Source organism: Rhineura floridana, chromosome 9 (assembly GCF_030035675.1).
Source record: "Rhineura floridana isolate rRhiFlo1 chromosome 9, rRhiFlo1.hap2, whole genome shotgun sequence".
Classification (NCBI taxonomy): domain Eukaryota; kingdom Metazoa; phylum Chordata; class Lepidosauria; order Squamata; family Rhineuridae; genus Rhineura; species Rhineura floridana.
Window position 1 is genome coordinate 88,243,011 of NC_084488.1, and position 21,123 is coordinate 88,264,133.

At 39.4% G+C, this 21,123-nt stretch overlaps 1 protein-coding gene across 7 annotated transcripts in view; it reads left to right on the forward strand.

Annotated features, from left to right (window-relative positions):
* The window catches only part of CAMK2D (calcium/calmodulin dependent protein kinase II delta), a 208,945-nt gene that overhangs the window by 144,551 nt on the left and 43,271 nt on the right, over positions 1-21,123 (forward strand). For 6 of the 7 annotated variants that reach the window (XM_061585327.1, XM_061585328.1, XM_061585324.1 and 3 more), the window contains exons 8-13: positions 450-533; positions 1,927-2,021; positions 6,452-6,574; positions 8,003-8,086; positions 9,431-9,473; positions 19,514-19,551. In XM_061585327.1, the coding sequence (XP_061441311.1) occupies positions 450-533; positions 1,927-2,021; positions 6,452-6,574; positions 8,003-8,086; positions 9,431-9,473; positions 19,514-19,551 (467 nt within the window). Of the gene's footprint in view, positions 1-449; positions 534-1,926; positions 2,022-6,451; positions 6,575-8,002; positions 8,087-9,430; positions 9,474-19,513; positions 19,552-20,998; positions 21,032-21,123 lie in introns of all 7 variants that reach the window. The other variant, XM_061585323.1, reaches the window with a different exon arrangement.

Here is a 21,123-nt window from a genome sequence, read left to right on the forward strand (position 1 = left end):
CAGCTGTTTTCCTCCTCAAACAGTACTCAACATCCCTCTTGAGAAATGCTGAGCATTACATCTCTTCCGGACACAATCCACCAAGACATTATTAGTGGCTTTTACACTGTTTCCATACAGCCAAACCTCCATCACAGAACACAGGGCGATGATAACAGGTGGTGATTCTCAAATGTCTAGAGGACTGGATGGAGAATATGATAAGCTTTTCCCCATGTAACTATTGAGATTCTGTGAATGCACTTTCATTTTCACAGCTGTGATGGATTTTTTGAGAACAATTTACGAATTCCTTTTTTTGCAAAATGAGGCAACATAGATCTTTTTTCTGCAGAGAGGCAAAGCTGGAAGAGTTGGTGAAAATCTAGCATGCACAAAAATATTTAAAATATGTTTTAAAAGCATAACTGATGTTATATGGACATATTTACAATAATGATACTTTTTAGGTTTTGCTGGTACACCAGGATATCTTTCCCCAGAGGTGCTACGAAAAGATCCCTATGGAAAGCCTGTAGACATGTGGGCATGTGGTAAGATCACTTTATTTCTATGGGTTTTTTTCTTCCTTCAAAAGCCTCTGTAGAAGGTGCAAGTGAGCTTTTATACGTCATTGCCTACTACTCCTGAAGACCTCTGCTAGATATTATTATAATTATTTCTGGCCCACCTTTTATGGTGTTTATCTCTCCAAGGTGGGTTACAACAAACCAATGCAATGCAACATTAAAATTCCAAAATTTAAAATAGCAGTTTAAAAACATTAAAATAATAGCAGTCGATAAAACAATTAAATATAACAACCATAAAGTCACGCAGATGCAGACCAAAATAGACTTGGAGCAATCTGAAGAGCAGCAATGGTAGGAAGGAGGGTGGAAATAGAACCGTTTCCTCACTTCTGAGGTCTGGATAAAGAGGTCTGGAGGAACGCACTTGACCCCCAAGCCTAAAATCCCACACCCCTGTGCTAGGGGAAAACAACAGGTACTTGTATTCATGGGGGATTTTGATTGACAAAAGTGGTACTGAGAGAGAGGAGATAAACACATAGTTTTACCACCTAGGAGCATAGGAAGCTGCCTTATACTGAGTCAGACCCTTGGTCCATCTAGCCCAGTATTGTCTACACTGACTGGCAGCAGCTCTACAGGATTTCAGGCAAGGGTCTCTCTCAGCCTTACCTGGAGATGCCTTCCTTGGTAGGTTTCCGTAAAGGACTAAAAACATGGCTATTTCAGCGGGCATATGGAACCCCTAGTTAATTTTAGTTTTATAGTGTACAGATGGGGGTAAACTGAATATGTTATAATTGTATTTATATGTGTATTTTATAACTGTATTTTAAAATTAATTATGTACGCCGCCTAGAGTGGCTGTTCACTCAGCCAGATAGGCGGCCTAAAAATAAAATTTTATTATTATTATTTTATTCAGGTTATCTGGGACCTTCTGCATGCAAAGCAAGAGCTCTGCTACCGAGCTATGTCCTTTCCCCACTTCTCCCCCCAGCAAATGGCTCTGATCTAAATTATTATTATTATTATTATTATTATTACTACTACTACTACTATTTGTACTACTACTACTAGTACTAGTACTACTACTACTAGTAGTAGTAGTACTAGTAGTAGTGCATTGCCCGCCCTGCACCAGCAGGTCCAAGGTGGGTTACAGCAGTCTAAAATTCAGTATCAAAAGTAATTAAAACAAATTACATTCACAGGAATAGAGTGGGTTTTGAAAACAAATCTCAGTTTGAGACTCATTATACAACAGCAATGCTCCAATCAAAATCTGCTTTAAAGTTTTGTATGCTTTTTTAAAAATTGCGAGATCCAGTTACAGATACCCATGTCATCTTCCTCGGAAAATATTTGTTTGGACTGTTTTGATTTAGCTTAATGCTATCGTCAACATTCCCAGGTGTTATCCTGTACATTCTCTTGGTGGGATACCCTCCTTTTTGGGATGAAGATCAACACAGACTCTACCAACAGATCAAGGCTGGTGCTTATGATGTAAGTAATATATGCCTCAATTTCTCTTTTCTGATGCTAGCTCAATAATAATAATAATAATGGAAGACAATTAAATAATAGTTTGTGATTCTAGCATCTGTCTGCTCCCATTTATTCCTATGATTTTTTGGTATTTTTTTGAAGCACAATTAACTTTATATGGGAAGTTTATAAACAAGTTGAAGTTAAAGTGACAAACAGAAACCAAAGCTAATATACCGCAAGTATACGTCAAGTATTTGGGAGGGGGGGCGGCTCAGGAGCATATTTGGAAATCTAAGAAACTGTTCTGAGCACCGCAGAATACCTATTTCACAGAAGGAAAACTGGTAATGCTTATAACCTGTGCCCCTACATACCCCCAAAAGCAAATAAAACACAAAGGGGAAAAAGTAGGAAGCACCCCTCCCCCAAAACAAAAACCAGGCTACCCCCCTTCCCAACCAGCCCAAACCTGCCCAAAGCCAAAAAAAGTTCAGTTAAAAATAAAAATTGGGAAGGGAGGTGGCCTTGGCGGGTTCCATGTGGGGTGTCTTGGGGGTACTGTCATGCCCATAGGTTGGGTTGCCTAGGCATCCCCTGTGTTGTAGCATCAAAAAGGGTAACTTGATTTCTTTTAAAGGTAAAGCAAGATATACATTTTAAAAATAATAAACAAGTAACTGATCACATAAATGAGGGTTGGGATCCTTGCAGAACTACAACTCCCATAATGCCTGACCACTGGCTGTGCTGGATGGGGCTGATGAGAGTTGGACTCCAAGAACATTTGGAGAGCTACAGGTCCCTCATCCCTAACATAATCTCTCTCAGTGTAGATCTCAGTGCCTCTTTTATTGCCCCTGTCTCTAATACACACACCTATAATGAAGGTAACACACACATACTATCTAGATCCTGTTTCATTTTCTGGTGCTGCTTACATTTCCTCATTTCACTCTTCAGTTAGATTTGCTACAGATTCCTAGAGCTGTGGTCTGCCTTGGTCTACTTACAAGTTTGTATATGTGTGCCCAGGACAGAGAATTGTGAAATGAGCCATGCAAGATACCAGTACCGCCTACAGTATTTCCATCATACTTTCTCACAGCTCAGAATCCTTGAGTCTGGCAACTGCAGCAACAGACAAAAGTCATTTCAGAATTGTGGGAGTTTTTTTCTTCTTCTGTCAAGCTCATTCCTAGTGATGCCCATAGTAATGTATTTTAAAATAGACAAATGTCTATTCTTCAACATGATTATCCTTCTTGCCGTCTCAGAGGACTCCTTTGTGCAAATTGCCTTTCATAAAGTAATAGCCTGCTCCCAGAAGCTCAGCCAGTCTTGCGAACTTAACAGGTGTTAGTCCTTTCCCTGATGATGAAATGGATGTGACTGCTTATGGTAATCAACAAGCAAGAATCAGTGGCCTGTCCTGTTACTCAGAAGTGGGTAGCCCTTCCCACCTGTTGAGGAGATTATGCTCACCTGTTCTCTCAAGCCCCTCCCTTCAGATCACCATTTGTTATTTTTAATCTAGATATTTTTAGGCTTGCTGTGCCTCTTTGTTTTGCCTTCTTTTTTTATTCAGCCCAATCACTGTATTTATTCATTTGTTATTTATTTCTGGGCACCTTTTCCTCACTTTTCTATTTAAAAAATATTAAAGTGGCTAATGTATTATAGCACAAGCACTACAAAATAAACTACTTAAAAAAAAAAACACTCTAAAACATCGCCTGCAACAGTTAAAGTCTAAAATCTGCTTCATCATGCCATTATAAAATACAGTGACTAATCAGTTAAAGCATCTCAAAATCTGAGTGCAATGATATGTGTTTACTGTTTGCTGAAAGAGAAGTAGAGATGGGATCAGGAAGAATACCTTTGGGAGGGTGTTATGTAATTTCATCAGTAAGGCACAGTGGTTAGAGTGTTGGACTAGAGCCTGGGAGACAAGGGTTCAAATCACCACTCAGCCATGAAGCTCACTGGATCACCTTGGGCCAGTCACCGCCTCTCAGCCTAACCTACCTCATAGGGTTGTTACAAAGATAAAATGGAGAGGGGAATAAACATGTACGCCACCTTGAGCTTGTTGGAGGAATTGTGAGATATAAATTCAATAATAAATTAAATAAATAAACATTGGCACCATATATACATATTTGGGGGTTGTAATATAAATAAACGATGATGATAATTGAGGAACAGAAATTAGGGTATTGGCTTTGCAAAGATGAGGCACTGAGGCAATGGCCTTGCTTTGACAGAATGATAAATTGTGGTTTAACATTGCATCCAAATGCCACTAGGGTGTCTTTCATGACACAGGGTGCACTTTGTGGAAGGGCACGTGTAACCCAGTCCCCCTCCTTCTGGGGTCCCAACTCCTGCCATCATTTAAATATCTTTATTCACTGGCTGCCTCCACTAAATAGCTCTTCAACCTCTGAAACTTATTTACTGGCCCAGCAAACTCTCTCTCCTCGGTAGTGTAGCAAGGCAGTTAGGCACTGACTGAAAAAGAGTACCTCAAACAAATCCATTTAGTCTTTACTAAAAGTTCTACTTTTAAAGGCAGCAATTTTAAACAATTACTGTGAAATTATTTTTGTAGGAAAAAGCTAATTTTAAAACTATTTGAAAGTTAATCATAAGAGTAAAACAAAAAATGGGTCCAGCTAAACCTAGTCTGCAGTGTCTCCCTACCCAAAGCAACACTTAGCAACAAAGCAGTTTCCAGTTCTCTCAGTGTTCATCTTCTTCCTGGAGTATGGATCCACTGCAACCCTCTGGTTTCTGATTTTAGTGTGGTCTTTCCTCAACAGCGCTATAACTCTCTACGTGCCAGGTTTATTTGTATGTATTCTTTTAACCACCTCATCCCAACCTCATGCCCAATCAGAAGGGCAACTCCTCCATTTTATGGGCTGAACTTTTGACTGTCTTGTGAAGAATAGCCTCTCAATAAAAATAACCATTATACAAAAAAACCCCATCACAAAATGGCTGAAACAGTTTAATTTTTCAGTGTCGCATTTCCTCCTCCCCTCTTTTTCCGAAGCCAGTTGTCATGAATCCCCGCCGTCAAGGCTCAAGGATCATGCGTCAGACCCAATTCCCACCCTTAGGGCAATTGATCTGGAACCAAAAAATATACCAATTCACCCTTGCCAAGGCTGTGTGTCCAACGCCAACCCTGCAAGGTAGAATAGTAGGCTGCCACCACCCCTTTTACTGGTTCCACTCAGAGTCAGGGGATCTCTGAGCCCAGACACTAGGTAAACCAAGGTCCAAAAACACAAGAGCCAAACTTACACTGCTTGTCAGGAAACCTCTGGTAAAACCCACAAAATAGAATTAAGCTTTTAACTTCCTTTTCCCTCTTTGGTAGTTGCGTGACTGAGAATGGTCAAGGTGCTGAATTCAGAACCACCCTTTCTCTCAATGAACACACCAGGTTAAATAGAAGTAGCTTTATTAAAATAGATAAGTGCACATCAATATATGTAGCAGCAAGTAATCCTTTAAGACCATACACCCAAACAGGGGTTTAGGTACATACAAGAGAATTCATACACACAACAGGAAAATAACAACCTTTTCTAACCTAATACTTACACATGAGGTAGATGGTTGAAGTGGCATCTCTCCTAAGAGAGAATGATGTTAACCACAAAGCAATGGAACCAGGCATAGGTTACCTCCCATAGGCAACACCGTGGAACCACAAAAGGTAGAAAGCTATGGAACTCTGGAACCGAGGCAGCAGAGAACAAAGGCTATGGGTCCCCAGCCCTATACTTAAGGGAAGAATCCTAACGGTCCAGGATTCAAGAACCAATCAGAAAATGTCTGATGTAACCCCTTCTAGATGTTTCTCACTCTTTCGCGCCTTCCAGGCCCCCCTCCCAACCGGTGTTTCACTGTACAGGCCAAGAATGACCTTGGGTGCCAGGCACTTGTTAATCAGCATAGATAGCCAGGTGTTTCTTGTTTAGGCTTCTTTTTAACCGTCCTCAGCTGGAAACCGAAACCTAAGTGGGATTCTATCAGAGGCCTGTCTTTCTTAACATTTAGACTCCCAGAGTTCTTTGCTTGAACCAAGATGTTCCCTTTATGGATTTTAATAACTCATGAACATATTCATTGGGTCAATGTCCGTGTCCTTGTATTGTATTGTATAGCATTACATTAAAAACAAACTAAAAAGTAAGTTAATGCATGAATAATTCACCTTAGTGCAAGGTTTTGGGTCAGATAATCTTCTGGTTCTACTCTCACCTTATGCTTCTTTGAGTTGAATTAAACATGCTTAGAAATGTAGAGATGAAGGAAGAGATGGTCCAGCAAGCAATGTATAACAGACACTGAAATTTATTTCAAATTCTCTGTGTTACAATCTTCAGTGTGATTTTGTGTTACATAGATATGTTTTGTTGTTCAAGTTTCCTTCACCAGAATGGGACACGGTGACTCCAGAGGCCAAAGACCTCATCAACAAAATGCTCACAATCAATCCTGCCAAACGTATCATTGCATCAGAGGCTCTCAAACACCCCTGGATCTGTGTACGTAAAAGATTCTGCTAGCTGCCTTCTTTGATCGGAGGGCAAAATCTGAAGTCCAAAACTAGTGGCAGAGCCAGGGGAGATCTGGGTTCAAATTCCCATTCAGCTATGAAGCTTGCTGGGTGATCATGGGCCAGCCGCTATCTCTGCCTAACCAAACATCACAGAGTCATTATAAAGATAATGGGATGAGGGAAAATTGTATTCACCACTTTGAAATCTGTGGAAGAAAGGCAGGATATAAATGTGATAAATACATTTAGAAAACAATGATCTTTCTTGCAGAATCACTATATGATAAAATGTATAGCTTCCGCTAATTATAATTATTGTGCCCCAACAATGCTTTGAGAAGCATTTTTATATTAATAGTTGGGATGCCACAATTATAATTAGCAGAAGTTATACATTTGTTTGTATACCATGCTTTTCATCTTCAACTTAAATAGATTGTAAAAAAAATATCTGTGGATTCAAATAAGATGGTCTTTCCAGCTCTCAGAACATCAGTTTCAATAACTGGAGTTCTACGGTACCACAGATACTATAACTGCAATCCTATACATTCCTACCCAAAATTAAGTCCCATTGATGCTTGTGCTGCAATCCTTTACCCTACTTACCTGGGAGTACTCCTCACTGAATTTAGAATTCACTATATATTCTGAGTATACATGATTCAAATCTTGTTTAAAGTGATTTATTCTGTTGAAGAGCCAAATGCACACTGATCTCTAAATAATAATAATAAATTTTATTTTTCAACCGCCTATCTGTCCGGGTTAGGGACACTCTAGGCGACGAACAACAAGAATAAAAACAATACATATAGATCAACATAATCAAATTTTAAGCTAAAAAACCATTCATTAATTCAGAACATAAATTAATCTGTCCCAATCTTGTAGGCCTGCCTGAACAGCCAGGTCTTCAAGGCTCGGCGATAGCTGGACAGGGAGGGAGCATGTCTGAGATCGAAAGGGAGAGAGTTCCAGAGGGTGGGGGCCACAACAGAGAATGCCCTTTCTCTGGTCCATACCAGCCTAGCTGTTCTCACCGGTGGGACCGAGAGAAGGTCTTGCGAGGCTGATCTCGTCAGGCGGCACAATCGGTGATTCTGGAGGCGTTCCTTCAGATATACTGGGCTGAAACCGTATAGGGTTTTAAAGGTCAACACCAACACCTTGAATTGGGCCCGGTAGACAACTATCATCTCAAAGGTGGTGGTGGTACCTTTATTTATTTAGAGCCAATCAAGTTTAACTCCGATGATGGGAGGAACCTTGGTCATTTTATTCTAGGGCTCCAGAGTTGCCACTGACATCTGGAAGCAGCTCCAGAAGACTTTATTCATGAAGACAAATAATAGTGAATAGGTTTGTATATATAGTTGTTGCATGCATTGAAAGATCTGTTCTTTTCTTTCAGCAACGTTCCACTGTTGCTTCTATGATGCACAGGCAGGAGACTGTAGACTGCCTGAAGAAATTCAATGCAAGAAGGAAACTTAAGGTAAGCAAGCAAGTTTTCCCCAGACGTCATGCTTGTTGAGAAAACTGTTTAAAACAATATAGCTGGCGTCTATAAAACACTCCCATGTTTTACTGACTGAAGTTTCTGTTTTCTGCATGACTGCTTCTCCCTGTCTTATAGACAGTAACTTTTCCCTGATACTGCTCTTCTCTTCCCTTTGCATTCCCTCCTGCCACTAAGCAACTGCTGGGGAGGTGGGGGATATTTAAAAAACAAGAAGGTCTTCTCACAAAGCAAGTTCTGACTGAACCACAGAAGTGGGAATGTTCATGTAAAGTAACTGTATTTGCATATTTTGACTTGCCACATTTTTTCATGTATATATTTTGTATTGTGCTGCTGCAGAATTTCATGCCAATTTTTCTCTGGTTCTCTTTGCGAACCTGAAAGAGACTGCCCCCCATCCCCCAAACTCATAATAATCATCCCGATCCAATACTTTCGGTGCATTCACATGGGCTTTCCTACTCTCTGTATTGTCCAGGAGTGTTCCAAAGACCATTCTCAAACATTAAAGAGAACAAAGGAGCTCCTGCTTATACAGAACTCTACCCACTTCTAAGTTTGCAGAGCTTTGAATTAGAGCCAGCATCTCTCTTCTATGACTCCTGTTGTAGAATGAAAGAGAGAGTGTTTGTACACTCCACATTAATGTTAATACCGTGTTTTAGTTCAGTACAGTCCAAGATGGTTTACAAAGGATTTTAACTTCGGCTTTAAAGAGAAACAATTCGTGTATTTAGAAAAGAATAAATTATTCAGTATGAATCTGACTCTTTTTTGAGGAAAAAGAATATGAGAGAAGTGAAAATAGTTTTGAACAGGCCAGAGTTCCTTGAGGCAATCTGCCCTTAGCACATTTTATGAACCATCTCTTAAATGGCTCCATGAATGGGGAAAGTCTATCCTAGAGATTCAGTGACCCTCCTCTCTTTTTAAGCATCAGGCAAGGTGCTAAGACCTTCTTTCACTGAGCTTTTAGTGTGGGCTACACTTCTGCCTGCCTACTTTTTATTCAGAATTGTTGTATCCTGCCCTTGATTTTAATATATGAAATTGACTTCAGTAATTTGAACTGTTTTGTTGCCACTTGAATTGTGTTATATTTCTGTAAGCTGCTTTATCTCTATTTTATAAAGAAAAGTAGAGTGTAAATTTTAAAATAAACATGTTATAGTCATATGGGCCATTTAGAACATGAGAATTTGGGAACTCCTATCCAACAGTAGATCTCTGTGTGTTTAAAATAAAAAAGAGATGTTTCTGTTTATCTTCAGAATTACTGCAAAGGATATTGATGTATTATGCTGAATATTTTTTTAGGGTGCCATTTTGACAACTATGCTGGCTACAAGAAATTTCTCAGGTATGTTTGGTGCACTGTATGACACTATATTGTTAGTGGCTGAGATGTGATCATTGTACAAAAGGTTTTGTTCCTGTGGTATATGTTAAAGAAGTTCATCTTTGGATTTGTCCAGATGCTATGTTTTAGTGTAATATACATCTGTGTGCAATGCATTGGCCAAGTTTAATTAGAGTAAGATGAAAATTCTAAGTGGACGTCTTGTTAATTCCGTCTTCCCTGCCTGGTCATTTCGCTCTGCCTTCCCTGTTACTAGACATAATTTTTAGATCTGGTGCCATTGTTTATGATAGCCTTCCCCAACCTGGTGCCCTTCAGATGTTTTGGACTACAACTGCCAACATGCCTGACTGTTGGCAAATGGGGGTTGTAGTAAAAAAAAAAAAAACAATTGGAGGGCATCAGGTTTGACAGGGTGGTTTAGGACATGAAACCAGAAAACATTATATCATTATAGGTTCTATTCTATTGGGATTAAAAAAGAAAGATGCCAAAAGGGGAATATATAGATACTTGGAAGTTTTTTTCTGTCAAATGGCAATTCAACTTGATGCATTTTGCTGACATCAGTCTACTTTACTTTTAGAGTTGTTGTGTTTAACGTCATTTTAAAGTAGTGAGTGCTCATTAGAGCAAGTTCTCCTTTTCTGCTGTGTTCATATGTGCCGGTTATGGGCTCTTGTACATGTTTCATTTTATAGCAATCTACTGTTTGGCAGCAAATGCTAGATGAGGAACCTTAAAAGTTGTATTTTTGTAGATGGTTTTGGAAACATGAAAGTTGAAGACAGGATATTTAACAAAGGGTCTGGACTGAGGTCCAGTAAATACTATCAAGTAACTTTTCTACATGATATTCTCTTACCAATCCACAGAGATGTTTAAGTGGAGCTATCTAGAAATTATTCCCACTATTGCATTAGCAGCAAAATGTCTTGCCATGATTTGTTGAAATTGCTACTGCAAAGCTGATGCATTCCTGGATAGCTGGGTCGCATGATACCTTTGTGTGAAAATGTGTCTCTGAGAAACAGTTATGTGCATCGTGTAAAACAGTTTTCCTGAGTATCCAAACCAGTCCTTCTGGTGGATTAGATTATATGTCTATTATATGTCACATGATGTATTGGTTGCTCAAAGCCTCTGTAATTTGGCTGCTAGCTTGGTTATCAGAATCTTCCAGACAGAACCTCATTGTTATGACAATAAGATAATTCATTAATTTGTGATGGCCGTAGCACATCTTAAACTGTGACAGAACACTTGACATATATGGTGTCAGATTTACCTAGAATCTTCAGTTGAAGGCTTTTGAGTAGCAGGGCAAGGAAAGATGACAATATCAAGATGCATTGTTAGTCTAAATTTATTTATTTAAATTTGTTCATTTCTACATATTTAAGTAAAAACTGAGGCAAGACTGCAATTTTTATTTAAATGTGGACTCAAAATATTTGCAGTGGAAATACAGTGCAAAAAATTATGAATGTCAATCCATGATGAAATGGCTTTTTTAAAAAGCCACAGGTTTATCATCCTGCTCATTTGTTCAGTTTTCTCTTTTTTCCTTCTCATTTTCCTCTTTCTCCCTTTGTTTATAGGGACTCCAGAAAATATAGGATATACGTTCTTTGTCTTTACCCTTCCCCCCCCCCCCGCAATTGCATATACCAAAAGCATACACTTCTGAAAACAACTTTGGTGAATAACATACAAAAATAATACTAAACATAAGATTGCAAACTCCAGGTTTCCCAGTGGTAAAAGATTCTAATGGAATATTAGCAAAACTCAAATTGAATTGACATAAACAAGCATATAGATAGAGGTGATCCAGTGGACATAGTGTACTTAGACTTTCAAAAAGCATTTGACAAGGTACCTCACCAAAGGCTTCTGAGGAAGCTTAGCAGTCATGGAATAAGAGGAGAGGTCCTCTTGTGGATAAGGAATCGGTTAAGAAGCAGAAAGCAGAGAGTAGGAATAAACGGACAGTTCTCCCAATGGAGGGCTGTAGAAAGTGGAGTCCCTCAAGGATCGGTATTGGGACCTCTACTTTTCAACTTGTTCATTAATGACCTAGAATTAGGAGTGAGCAGTGAAGTGGCCAAGTTTGCTGATGACACTAAATTGTTCAGGGTTGTTAAAACAAAAAGGGATTGCGAAGAGCTCCAAAAAGACCTCTCCAAACTGAGTGAATGGGCAGAAAAATGGCAAATGCAATTCAATATAAACAAGTGTAAAATTATGCATATTGGAGCAAAAAATCTTAATTTCACATATACGCTCATGGGGTCTGAACTGGCGGTGACCGACCAGGAGAGAGACCTCAGGGTTGTAGTGGACAGCACGATGAAAATGTCGACCCAGTGTGCGGCAGCTGTGAAAAAGGCAAATTCCATGCTAGCGATAATTAGGAAAGGTATTGAAAATAAAACAGCCGATATCATAATGCCGTTGTATAAATCTATGATGCGGCCGCATTTGGAATACTGTGTACAGTTCTGGTCGCCTCATCTCAAAAAGGATATTATAGAGTTGGAAAAGGTTCAGAAGAGGGCAACCAGAATGATCAAGGGGATGGAGCGACTCCCTTACGAGGAAAGGTTGCAGCATTTGGGGCTATTTAGTTTAGAGAAAAGGCGGGTCAGAGGAGACATGATAGAAGTGTATAAAATTATGCATGGCATTGAGAAAGTGGATAGAGAAAAGTTCTTCTCTCTCATAATACTAGAACTTGTGGACATTCAAAGAAGCTGAATGTTGGAAGATTCAGGACAGACAAAAGGAAGTACTTCTTTACTCAGCGCATAGTTAAACTATGGAATTTGCTCCCACAAGATGCAGTAATGGCCACCAGCTTGGACGGCTTTAAAAGAAGATTAGACAAATTCATGGAGGACAGGGCTATCAATGGCTACTAGCCATGATGGCTGTGCTCTGCCAGCCTAGTCAGAGGCAGCAGGCTTCTGAAAACCAGTTGCCGGAAGCCTCAGGAGGGGAGAGTGTTCTTGCACTCGGGTCCTGCTTGCGGGCTTCCCCCAGGCACCTGGTTGGCCACTGTGAGAACAGGATGCTGGACTAGATGGGCCACTGGCCTGATCCAGCAGGCTCTTCTTATGTTCTTATGTTCTTATAAATAAAAGCCAGTTGGATATATAAATATAAAAAATCCAGTAGACATGATTCCCAATGGGTCACTTGAGTGACCAGGGAAAGGGAGCAGGTTTGTTTCTGCTTATTATTTTTATCTTTTATGAACTCTGTCACAATGGTGTCTCCCAGGTAGAGCCAAGTATTTTGTCCCTCATAAGTGAGTGCTTGTCATTTGCTCCTGTGGGGGCAAAGTTGTGGCCAAGTTTGCTGATGATACCAAATTATACAGGTTAGTGAAAATCCAAGGAGATTGCAAATAGACTCAAAATGATTTATTCACAAATGATTACAAGCACTGAACCAGGATGCAATCAGGCCAAAGTTAAATACTTTATAGATCTTATAAATTTTAGTGGGAGAGTTAAGTACACTAGTAATAATAAAAATGGAAAAGCATTAATCTTGTCAAGTACACAGTCCCATCTCTGTGAGATATGCTAGGACAACTAAAAATTACAAAGAACTGTATTAAATTCCATTTACCAGTTGAGTGAAAATCCATGCCTAGCTAAATCTTCTCTAGGTTCCATTTTTGCTTCAAAAGTTTTGAGGCAAAGATTTTGTGGGAAGAGGTGTTAATCTTACCTCTTTTGTGGTTGTTCATGCCCACTGCTTTCTCCTTCTGCTGCTGCATTTGCAGCTCCCCCTCCCCCCCCCCAAAATATGATCTCAGTCAGTTGGGAATCATTTACAGGGCATGATATAATTTATTATTTTATTTATTATATTTATACCCCACCTGCCTCCATGGAGCTCTAGGTGGCGTACAAACATAGTCGTCCTCTTCCCAATTTTATCCTCACAACAGTCTTGTGAGGTAGGTTAGGCTGAGAGACAGCGACTGGCCCAAGCTCATCCTGTGAGCTTCATGACCAAGCAGGGATTTAAACCCTGGTCTCTCAGGTCCAAGTCCAACACTCTAACTACTGTACTACACTGTCCCTCAGTGATACCTAACATTGTGTAAATCAGGGGTGGGGAACCTGTGTTCCTCCACCTGTTGTTGGACTAGAGCTCCTGTCATCCCTGACCTTTGGCCATGCTGGCTGAGGCTGATGGGAGTTGGAGTCCAGCAACATGAGGAATGCCACAGCTTCCCCTTTCCTGGGGTACCTAATCAGATGCATTTTATATGCCTATGTCACTAAGGGCAAATGAAGCACATTGTACTGAGGGCATTGTTTTTTATACAGGTCACCTGGGCAAGCCTAGAAAGTTCCTCACCCTTGAAATCTCCAAAAAATTATGAAAGCAGGAGGAATATAGAATCCAGTGAAGCTTTTTGTGAAACTGCCACAACCACCCCTTTCACCTTAGTGCTATTGGAAATATCAGACTGCATACCTCCCTGAGTACAGGGAGTCAAAGACTTACCTGATCACCAGCAATAGTCACTGTTCTGCATACTGTCATTTTGTACCCTGATTTAACCTACCACATGGCCCTTTACCAAAAACAAAGAATATTTTTTATTCATTACTCCATTCATTTACGAATCATTCTGTTTGTTGCATTATTTTTGAGTGGCATCAGTCTGTGGTAGTTAAAGAAAAAAAGGCAACCAGTTGGTGCAAGGGCATCTAATTTTGAGTTGTTGTTGTTATACCACATTTTTTGTGTGTGTAAATTGTCTGTAATTATGTGTTCTTAAAAGTGTTATGTTTCCCCCCTCTTTTTTGTTCTTCATGCAATGTGGAATGTATGTTTCTTGTGAGGTGAGCCCCCTTGGGAGCTGAAAGGAGCATTCTTTTCTTCACTTCCCCAAGCAATGTGCAGCCTGTTCCATAAGCACTTTTTGTTTTTTGTAAGCTGACTCAGGATGGAACTGGGTGTTACAGGAGTCCTGTGATGTTATCATACTGTGAGTTTCCTCTCCTCTGCTCCATTTCATTGGCTACTATTTGTGGGGTCAAGGGAACTCTCAGTAGGCATGCTTTGTTCTTGATGTTACCAGGAAGAGAGTGAGGAGACACAAAAGTGCTGTTTTTTACAGCAGCCACATGGTTCCCATAACATCCAGTTCCAGCCTCGCTTCCATTTCTTTGTGTTAGCTGATATATTATTGCGGCATTTTTGAAATTTATCACCTCTTAATTATGAAAGATTAGCAAAAATGCAAGTCCAAAACTTTCATTCTCAGTAAATAGTAGGTATATGTGGACAATAGAAGCTCATTATAAAACCTCCCATTGTACCGTAGAATTGGATATACAGCGCAGGTATGATAATGTCCCCCAAGTAAAATATACAGTACAGTAGTTCACACAGCTTAAACTCACAAGATCAAAAAACACAGAGGTTCCCATTCTACCAAACAACTTTCCTCACTTCAGTGTCTGTCCAGGAACTGTACTATACAGGCATACCCCGCTTAACGTCACTTCGCTTAACGTCACCTCGCTATAACGTACATGCTCCATACGCCACCATACCCTGCTTAACTTACGCACGCTTTGCCATTACGGACACTTAATGGCATGACGCCACTGCCATCTAGTGGTGATTGCAGTGCTGTACATGCATAGATAATTGCTTCACTTTAAGTACATTTTCACTTTACATACACGCTCCGGTCCCATTGCGTATGTTAAAGCGGGGTATGCCTGTACTTGCTGGCTTTGACACTTAAGGGCGAGCCTGAAATGAAATGTATCCAGAGAATGTTTCTTATTCAGCCTTGCTTTCTACTTTATTTTTTCTGTTTGTTCTATCTTGTTCTTCATCCTCAGTGTTCCTTTCCCTAGGTGTTTTTCAGCCACTTTTTCCTGTCAGTGTTCTTTTAATTTTTTTCCTGGTATCCTGTCCCCCATTTCCCACCCTTTTTCCTTCCTGGTAGCTTTTTTCTGGGGATCATTTATCACTTCTCAGTTTTGGTCACTTCTCAGGCCCTTTTCTTATTGTCTATGAAGTTTAATTTGTTAACTTGTTCTTCCCTCAGCATTACTCTTCCTGCTTTTTCCTTCCCATTCTCTCCCTCACCTGCAGAGGCCACTGTTTTGTCTCAGCAGTAGTGGCACTTTGCCTTTTTCAAGCGTTTGTCTCTCTTTTTTCCAACACAGCCCTATATATGTTCCCAGTTTCCTCTTTCCGCTCCTGGTTACTGTTTTCGTTAGTTTTGGTTGCTTCTTCTGCTTCTGCCTCAATCCTCTTATCTGTTTTATTTTAAGTGCCTTTCAGTGCAGTTTTCATTATAATGCGGAAGCCCTGTAACTCGGGTGCCTTGTTTGTCCCCCAACACTTGAGGTGTAACAAGTTTCTACTGTAATTGAAATTGATGTGGTGTGAAATAAGTCTTTCATTGTAACTATCCTCAGCGAGTTCAAAGGAGTGGCTATCATCATATGCTTAATGCAAATTTACTACTGCTTGTATTTTGATATAACAGTTTCCCTCCAAGTGTCTCTTTTTCATCTCTAACAATCCTGTGATGTAGGTTAGGATGAAAGAAAATTGTCCAGTTTGGTTATCCATTTCCTGGTTTGCTAAAACATAGTTTAGTAACTGGGAATGAATGTCAGGACTACACCCTCTCCTCGTCTCCTTCCTTCCTTCCTTAGCATGCCAGTCCTGTGTAAAGCTTAAAACTACATCTCCCCATTATTTCTGAAACAAGGTGCTATAGTCCAACACCATTTTACTAACCACGATCTTCAGCCACTGTTTAAACATGGTTTTAAGATCTTGGTTAGCAAACTGACATTAAACCATAGCTCCCCATTCTGGATGTAAAGGAGAACTGTGGTTAAAAGCTAACCTGGATCAGCACACCAAGGAATGCAGGAAGCAAGGATGGAGTGCACTGTCTTGACACTCATTCCTGGCTGCTAGAATCATAATACAGTTGAAAGGGGCCTATAAGGCCATCGAGCCCAGCTCCCTGCACAATACAGGAAACTATGTTTTGGGCAGATGGGAAATGTACCTGGCCAGTGTTTACTTCAAATGCCAGGTCAGTCACTTTCGTAGTGGAGATTATGAAGTTTTGTTTGGATATATAGTGACTGCACCATAGTACATATTACAATAGCGCTTGCAGCAGAGGAGGTAAATTCCAAATGTGTTTGTAATCATAGTATTCCTGTTGATATACAATGAAATATAACCCAAAGAACTATCAAAAGCCAAACCAATATATGCTTGTTGCACCTAAGGCAAAATGCCACAGGTTCACCAAGCTTAGTTATTAGGAACGTTTCATTATTTACATCTGTGCTTGTATCTATTAATAGTTCCTCATGCTTTAAAATGTGTGATCCAGTTATACTGATTGCTATTACAGCACAGTGCAACAAATGGTGATGTTACTGTGACATTCCAAGGTTATTGCCTCAATGTTTGAAGCAGATATTCGGCCTTAATTGCTGCCACTTCTCAAAAGGAAGGGTTTATTCTTGAAATGTAAGTTGTATCACTATAATGGAGTTGTAAGTACTATGAATAAGGGCCATGTGGTTCTGTGTGTAGACAAAAGGGGTTGCATAGCACACCCTGTTCCACCATTACCCACATGAGTATGCAATTGCACATTCTCCATCAGTAAGAGGACTATGTAAATTGGAAAAGGAACTTGCAGGTTGTTCATGGAGATCACGGGTGGTGAATCTTATGCCTAGGGGCTGAATCCAGCCCTCCAAGCCTATCTAGCCTTTGGGACTCTCTCCAGGCCACACCCTGTACTGGTCCTGATTCCCACCCTCTTTGAGTGTTTTTGCTTGGTTGGAATGTGTTCTTGAACTCTGACAATGCCTCTTTCTTCCCTGGATGGAGGACAGAGAGAGGTGTGTGTAGAAACTAGCCTACTATACAAAGGTAAAATTTACATACATTGCTCTGCCCACTTTTGCCTCTGGACCACCCGCCACTGGCATGTGGTCCCTGGTAGGTTTGCCCAGAAGGGCAAAGTGGTCCTTGGGCAGAAAACGTTTCCCAACCCCTGATGGAGATCTGTGCAAATATAGTACCCACAGCAGACATTACCTTTTGCATGCAGTGGAGTCCCCATCAACATGCACAGGAACCCATCTGGTAAGTGTTCAATGCAGAGTAAAATAACTGTATGGACAATTCTCTTGATGTATCAAGATCATTACATTTGTATTGCTAATATGGTGTAATTTTGAACACCGTTTCCTCAAAATGTTTTGTGAAATGTATAGTTCCAAATGCATTTACAACTTATAAAATTGCTTATTTTTTAATTATCCACATCTTACTTTCAGACATTATTATTGCTGAACCTCTTTAATTTACAACACCATGGAATCATTCCAAGTATTGCAACATTTTAATTATAGTTTGATTAAAACTTTAAAGATAATCTTACCCTAATGCTTTTTGCGCAGGTTCTAGTGAGATATACTCTTTGTGCACACAAAACCACAAATAAACCACAATGAGATCCCAGTCTGCTTCTGTGTTGGAATTGCTTTTTAATATGCTTTTAAACCTTTTTTTAAAAAAACAATGTTTATCATTTTTTTTAAAAAAGTCTTCAAAGCTTTTTAAAAAAATGTTTTTAAAGTTGTTTTGTTTTAATGTATTTTAATGTCTGTTTTTAATGATGTTTTAAAGGTTTTTTTTCATGCTTTTGTTTGCCGCCCTGGGCTCCTGCTGGGAGGAAGGGCGGGATATAAATAAAATAATAAATAAATAAAATAAGATAGATGTGGTTTCCAGCAAAGACTGAAATAAAGGACACCGTGCATTACTATAAAGTCTTCCCAATTTTGGTTTTCTTCTTTAAAAATGCTGGGCACAATCTAGCAAATATTATCACAACTTGCAGCATGGTCATATATATGAAAAACAAAATCCACTTAAATCAATGGGACTTGCATCCAAGAAAGTGTCATAGAATAGTAGCTGAGGTCTCATTGAAGTCAGTAGGACAAAAACATTTTGACTCTTTGATTATGGATGCCAGTACTTTTTGCAGGCAAATTGCTGGAACAGATCTTTTGTTTTCTGTTATATGGTCTGACGTGGTCCATCAAACTCTTTTTTTTTTTTTACTACTTGACAACTCCAGGCATGACACATGATATTAATCTGGCCTTGGAAGCTGATCCCTCTCTTGAAATGCTCTGTACTGCTGCAACTTGGGTGCTGATAATAGCAGTTGGGCTTTCCCCCCCAGTATTCTGTCATATACATTATCAATAGCATTGTCATTATTATAAACCACTCTGCAACTAAAAATCTACCAGTACTTTTTTTAGTATCTCAGAATTGTTGTAAATAGGCCAGTTGTTTGGTGCCTCTAGGCTTTAAGACTTACTACTTACTCCTGTAACATGATGATTTGCTGGTCCTCCAGATAGCTTTTATAGGTAGATAATTCAGTGCATGGGTGTTAAACACTTGAGTACCAGCGATGAATTCCATGCCAAAAATACCTGGGGTTGTATCAAATCCTAGTCCTACTTAGCCCATTCATGTTAATGGACATGATTAACCTTGGCTTATTAATTTCAATGGCTCTGCTCTGAGCAAAACTTAGTTGGATAACAATCAGTGGGACATAACTATTTTGTCTGCTGGAATTGTTACTTGTTTCATGTCTGTATGTGTGTGAATGCTCAGAAATAATCTGAAATGAATCGATTAGCCAATAATATACAATGTGATGCTTTTAATTTTATATGGTAATACAGAAAACCTTACTGCTGTTATAAGCATGTGCCTAATATAGATAGAAGTAAATATTTAAAACAAAAACAACGGCAAGGCACAAAACAATACAGTGTAATGGTATTGTAACATGCAATGTTTTAAATCTGATGATAAACACAAAGGGTAAGAAACAAGAAAGAAAATCCCATTTTGCTTGTTTGATTGATATAAAATTCTGTCTTCTGACATTTTTCTTTCTTTTAAATTTGTAGCAGCCAAGAGTTTACTGAAGAAACCTGATGGAGTGAAGGTAGGCTACAAATACTGAGGACATCTAACAGTATTTTTCATTACCATGTAACTTTCTAAATTCTCTTTACTTTGGCACTAAAATAACTGGTCCTCTTCATTTCAGGTTTGTTTGTTTAATGAAAAATATATGCTTGAATAAACTTAAGTTGCTGCTTTGCAGCTGATCATGGAGCAGTCGTTATGGAAAGTCTGCCTGCTTATGTCCTTGGCAGTCCATTTGTCAGAACGTTATACCATAGGGGTTGACAGCCCTTCCCCTGCACTCTGCCAGAAGTAGTCGCATGTTTTGGTAGAAGCCAGTGCATTTAAGACCTTAGCTGACAAGTTCAGACTGAAAAAAAAGATTTGGTAAGAAACAGCACAATCTTGCAGTTTTTCTGTATGATTTAGAGTTTCTAAACTTACAGCTCCAGAATTCTGTAATGGGAGAGATGCTCTGTAAATTTATGTTCTAGGGTAAATACTTTGCAAAATAGCTAAGGAAAAACAGGGGAAAAAACATGTATTTCTTTTTCCCAGAAGGGCTTGTCAAGATTAAATAAAACATTCCAGCTAATATTAGAAAATGTAACTTCTGTTTCTTCTGTTTTGCTAGATGTCATTGGAATATATGTCTTTGAACTCAGCTTTTAACCCTTGCAATTTTTCCTTGAAATATGATATTTACTTTTAAGTACCTAATTCACTGCATATTTCTCCTGGACCTATTACTTGTATACCCTTTCACATTTGATGTAAAAGCACTGTAGTAACCTAGATCCAACCAATCTATACCAAAATCAGCCATGGCAGCATGATTCTCCCATGGACCCGGCATAAGTCCCAAGCTTAGGTGGATCTCTTTCAACATATTGTTTAAATCATGGAGTGGAGTGCAGGGCTTTTTGCCTGTTCTTTTCTCCACTGCCTCCAGTAACAGACTGTGACTGTGTCAGAACTCAAGTTATTTAGGTACTCTACAAAAGGGCATTATCCAGAGTCAACCTGGTCTTTTTCAGTGTTCCCTAATGGGTAATTTCAACAAGGGTAATTTACCTAAAATGTGTTCAAATTTAGATAGGTTGTTTAGTTCAGTGCCATTTTCCCTTGCAGCCCTGTGGCCATCTCTATCAAAATTGGTCTGTTTAAACAGTAAAGAGTATAGCTGCTGCCAGCACTATACTGCTGGAGGTCTTCTATGTCTGGTGTTCAGGACTCTGCATTGTATTGGTGTTTGTAGTCCTGTGAAGTGGTGGGTGGGGAGTGTGTATCTTATTGGTGTTCAAAGTATTTGTTTTCACCATTTTTCTCATGTAGGAAATCCCACTCCCATCCTGAATACCTGCATATTAGGCTGTTCTTACAACAAACAAACAAACAAAATATACTGTTCTCCATGCAGTGATACTTCAAATCCAACCAGTCACATTTTCTTCTTTTCCTTTCTCTCTGACTGGTCAAATCAGAAAAGGAAGTCAAGTTCGAGTGTTCAGATGATGGTGAGGATCTTTATCTGCCAGATTTTTGCTCCTATGAAACATTCACACTTAGAGGTGAAATACTTGCATTTAGATCTGTTAACATAACAAGA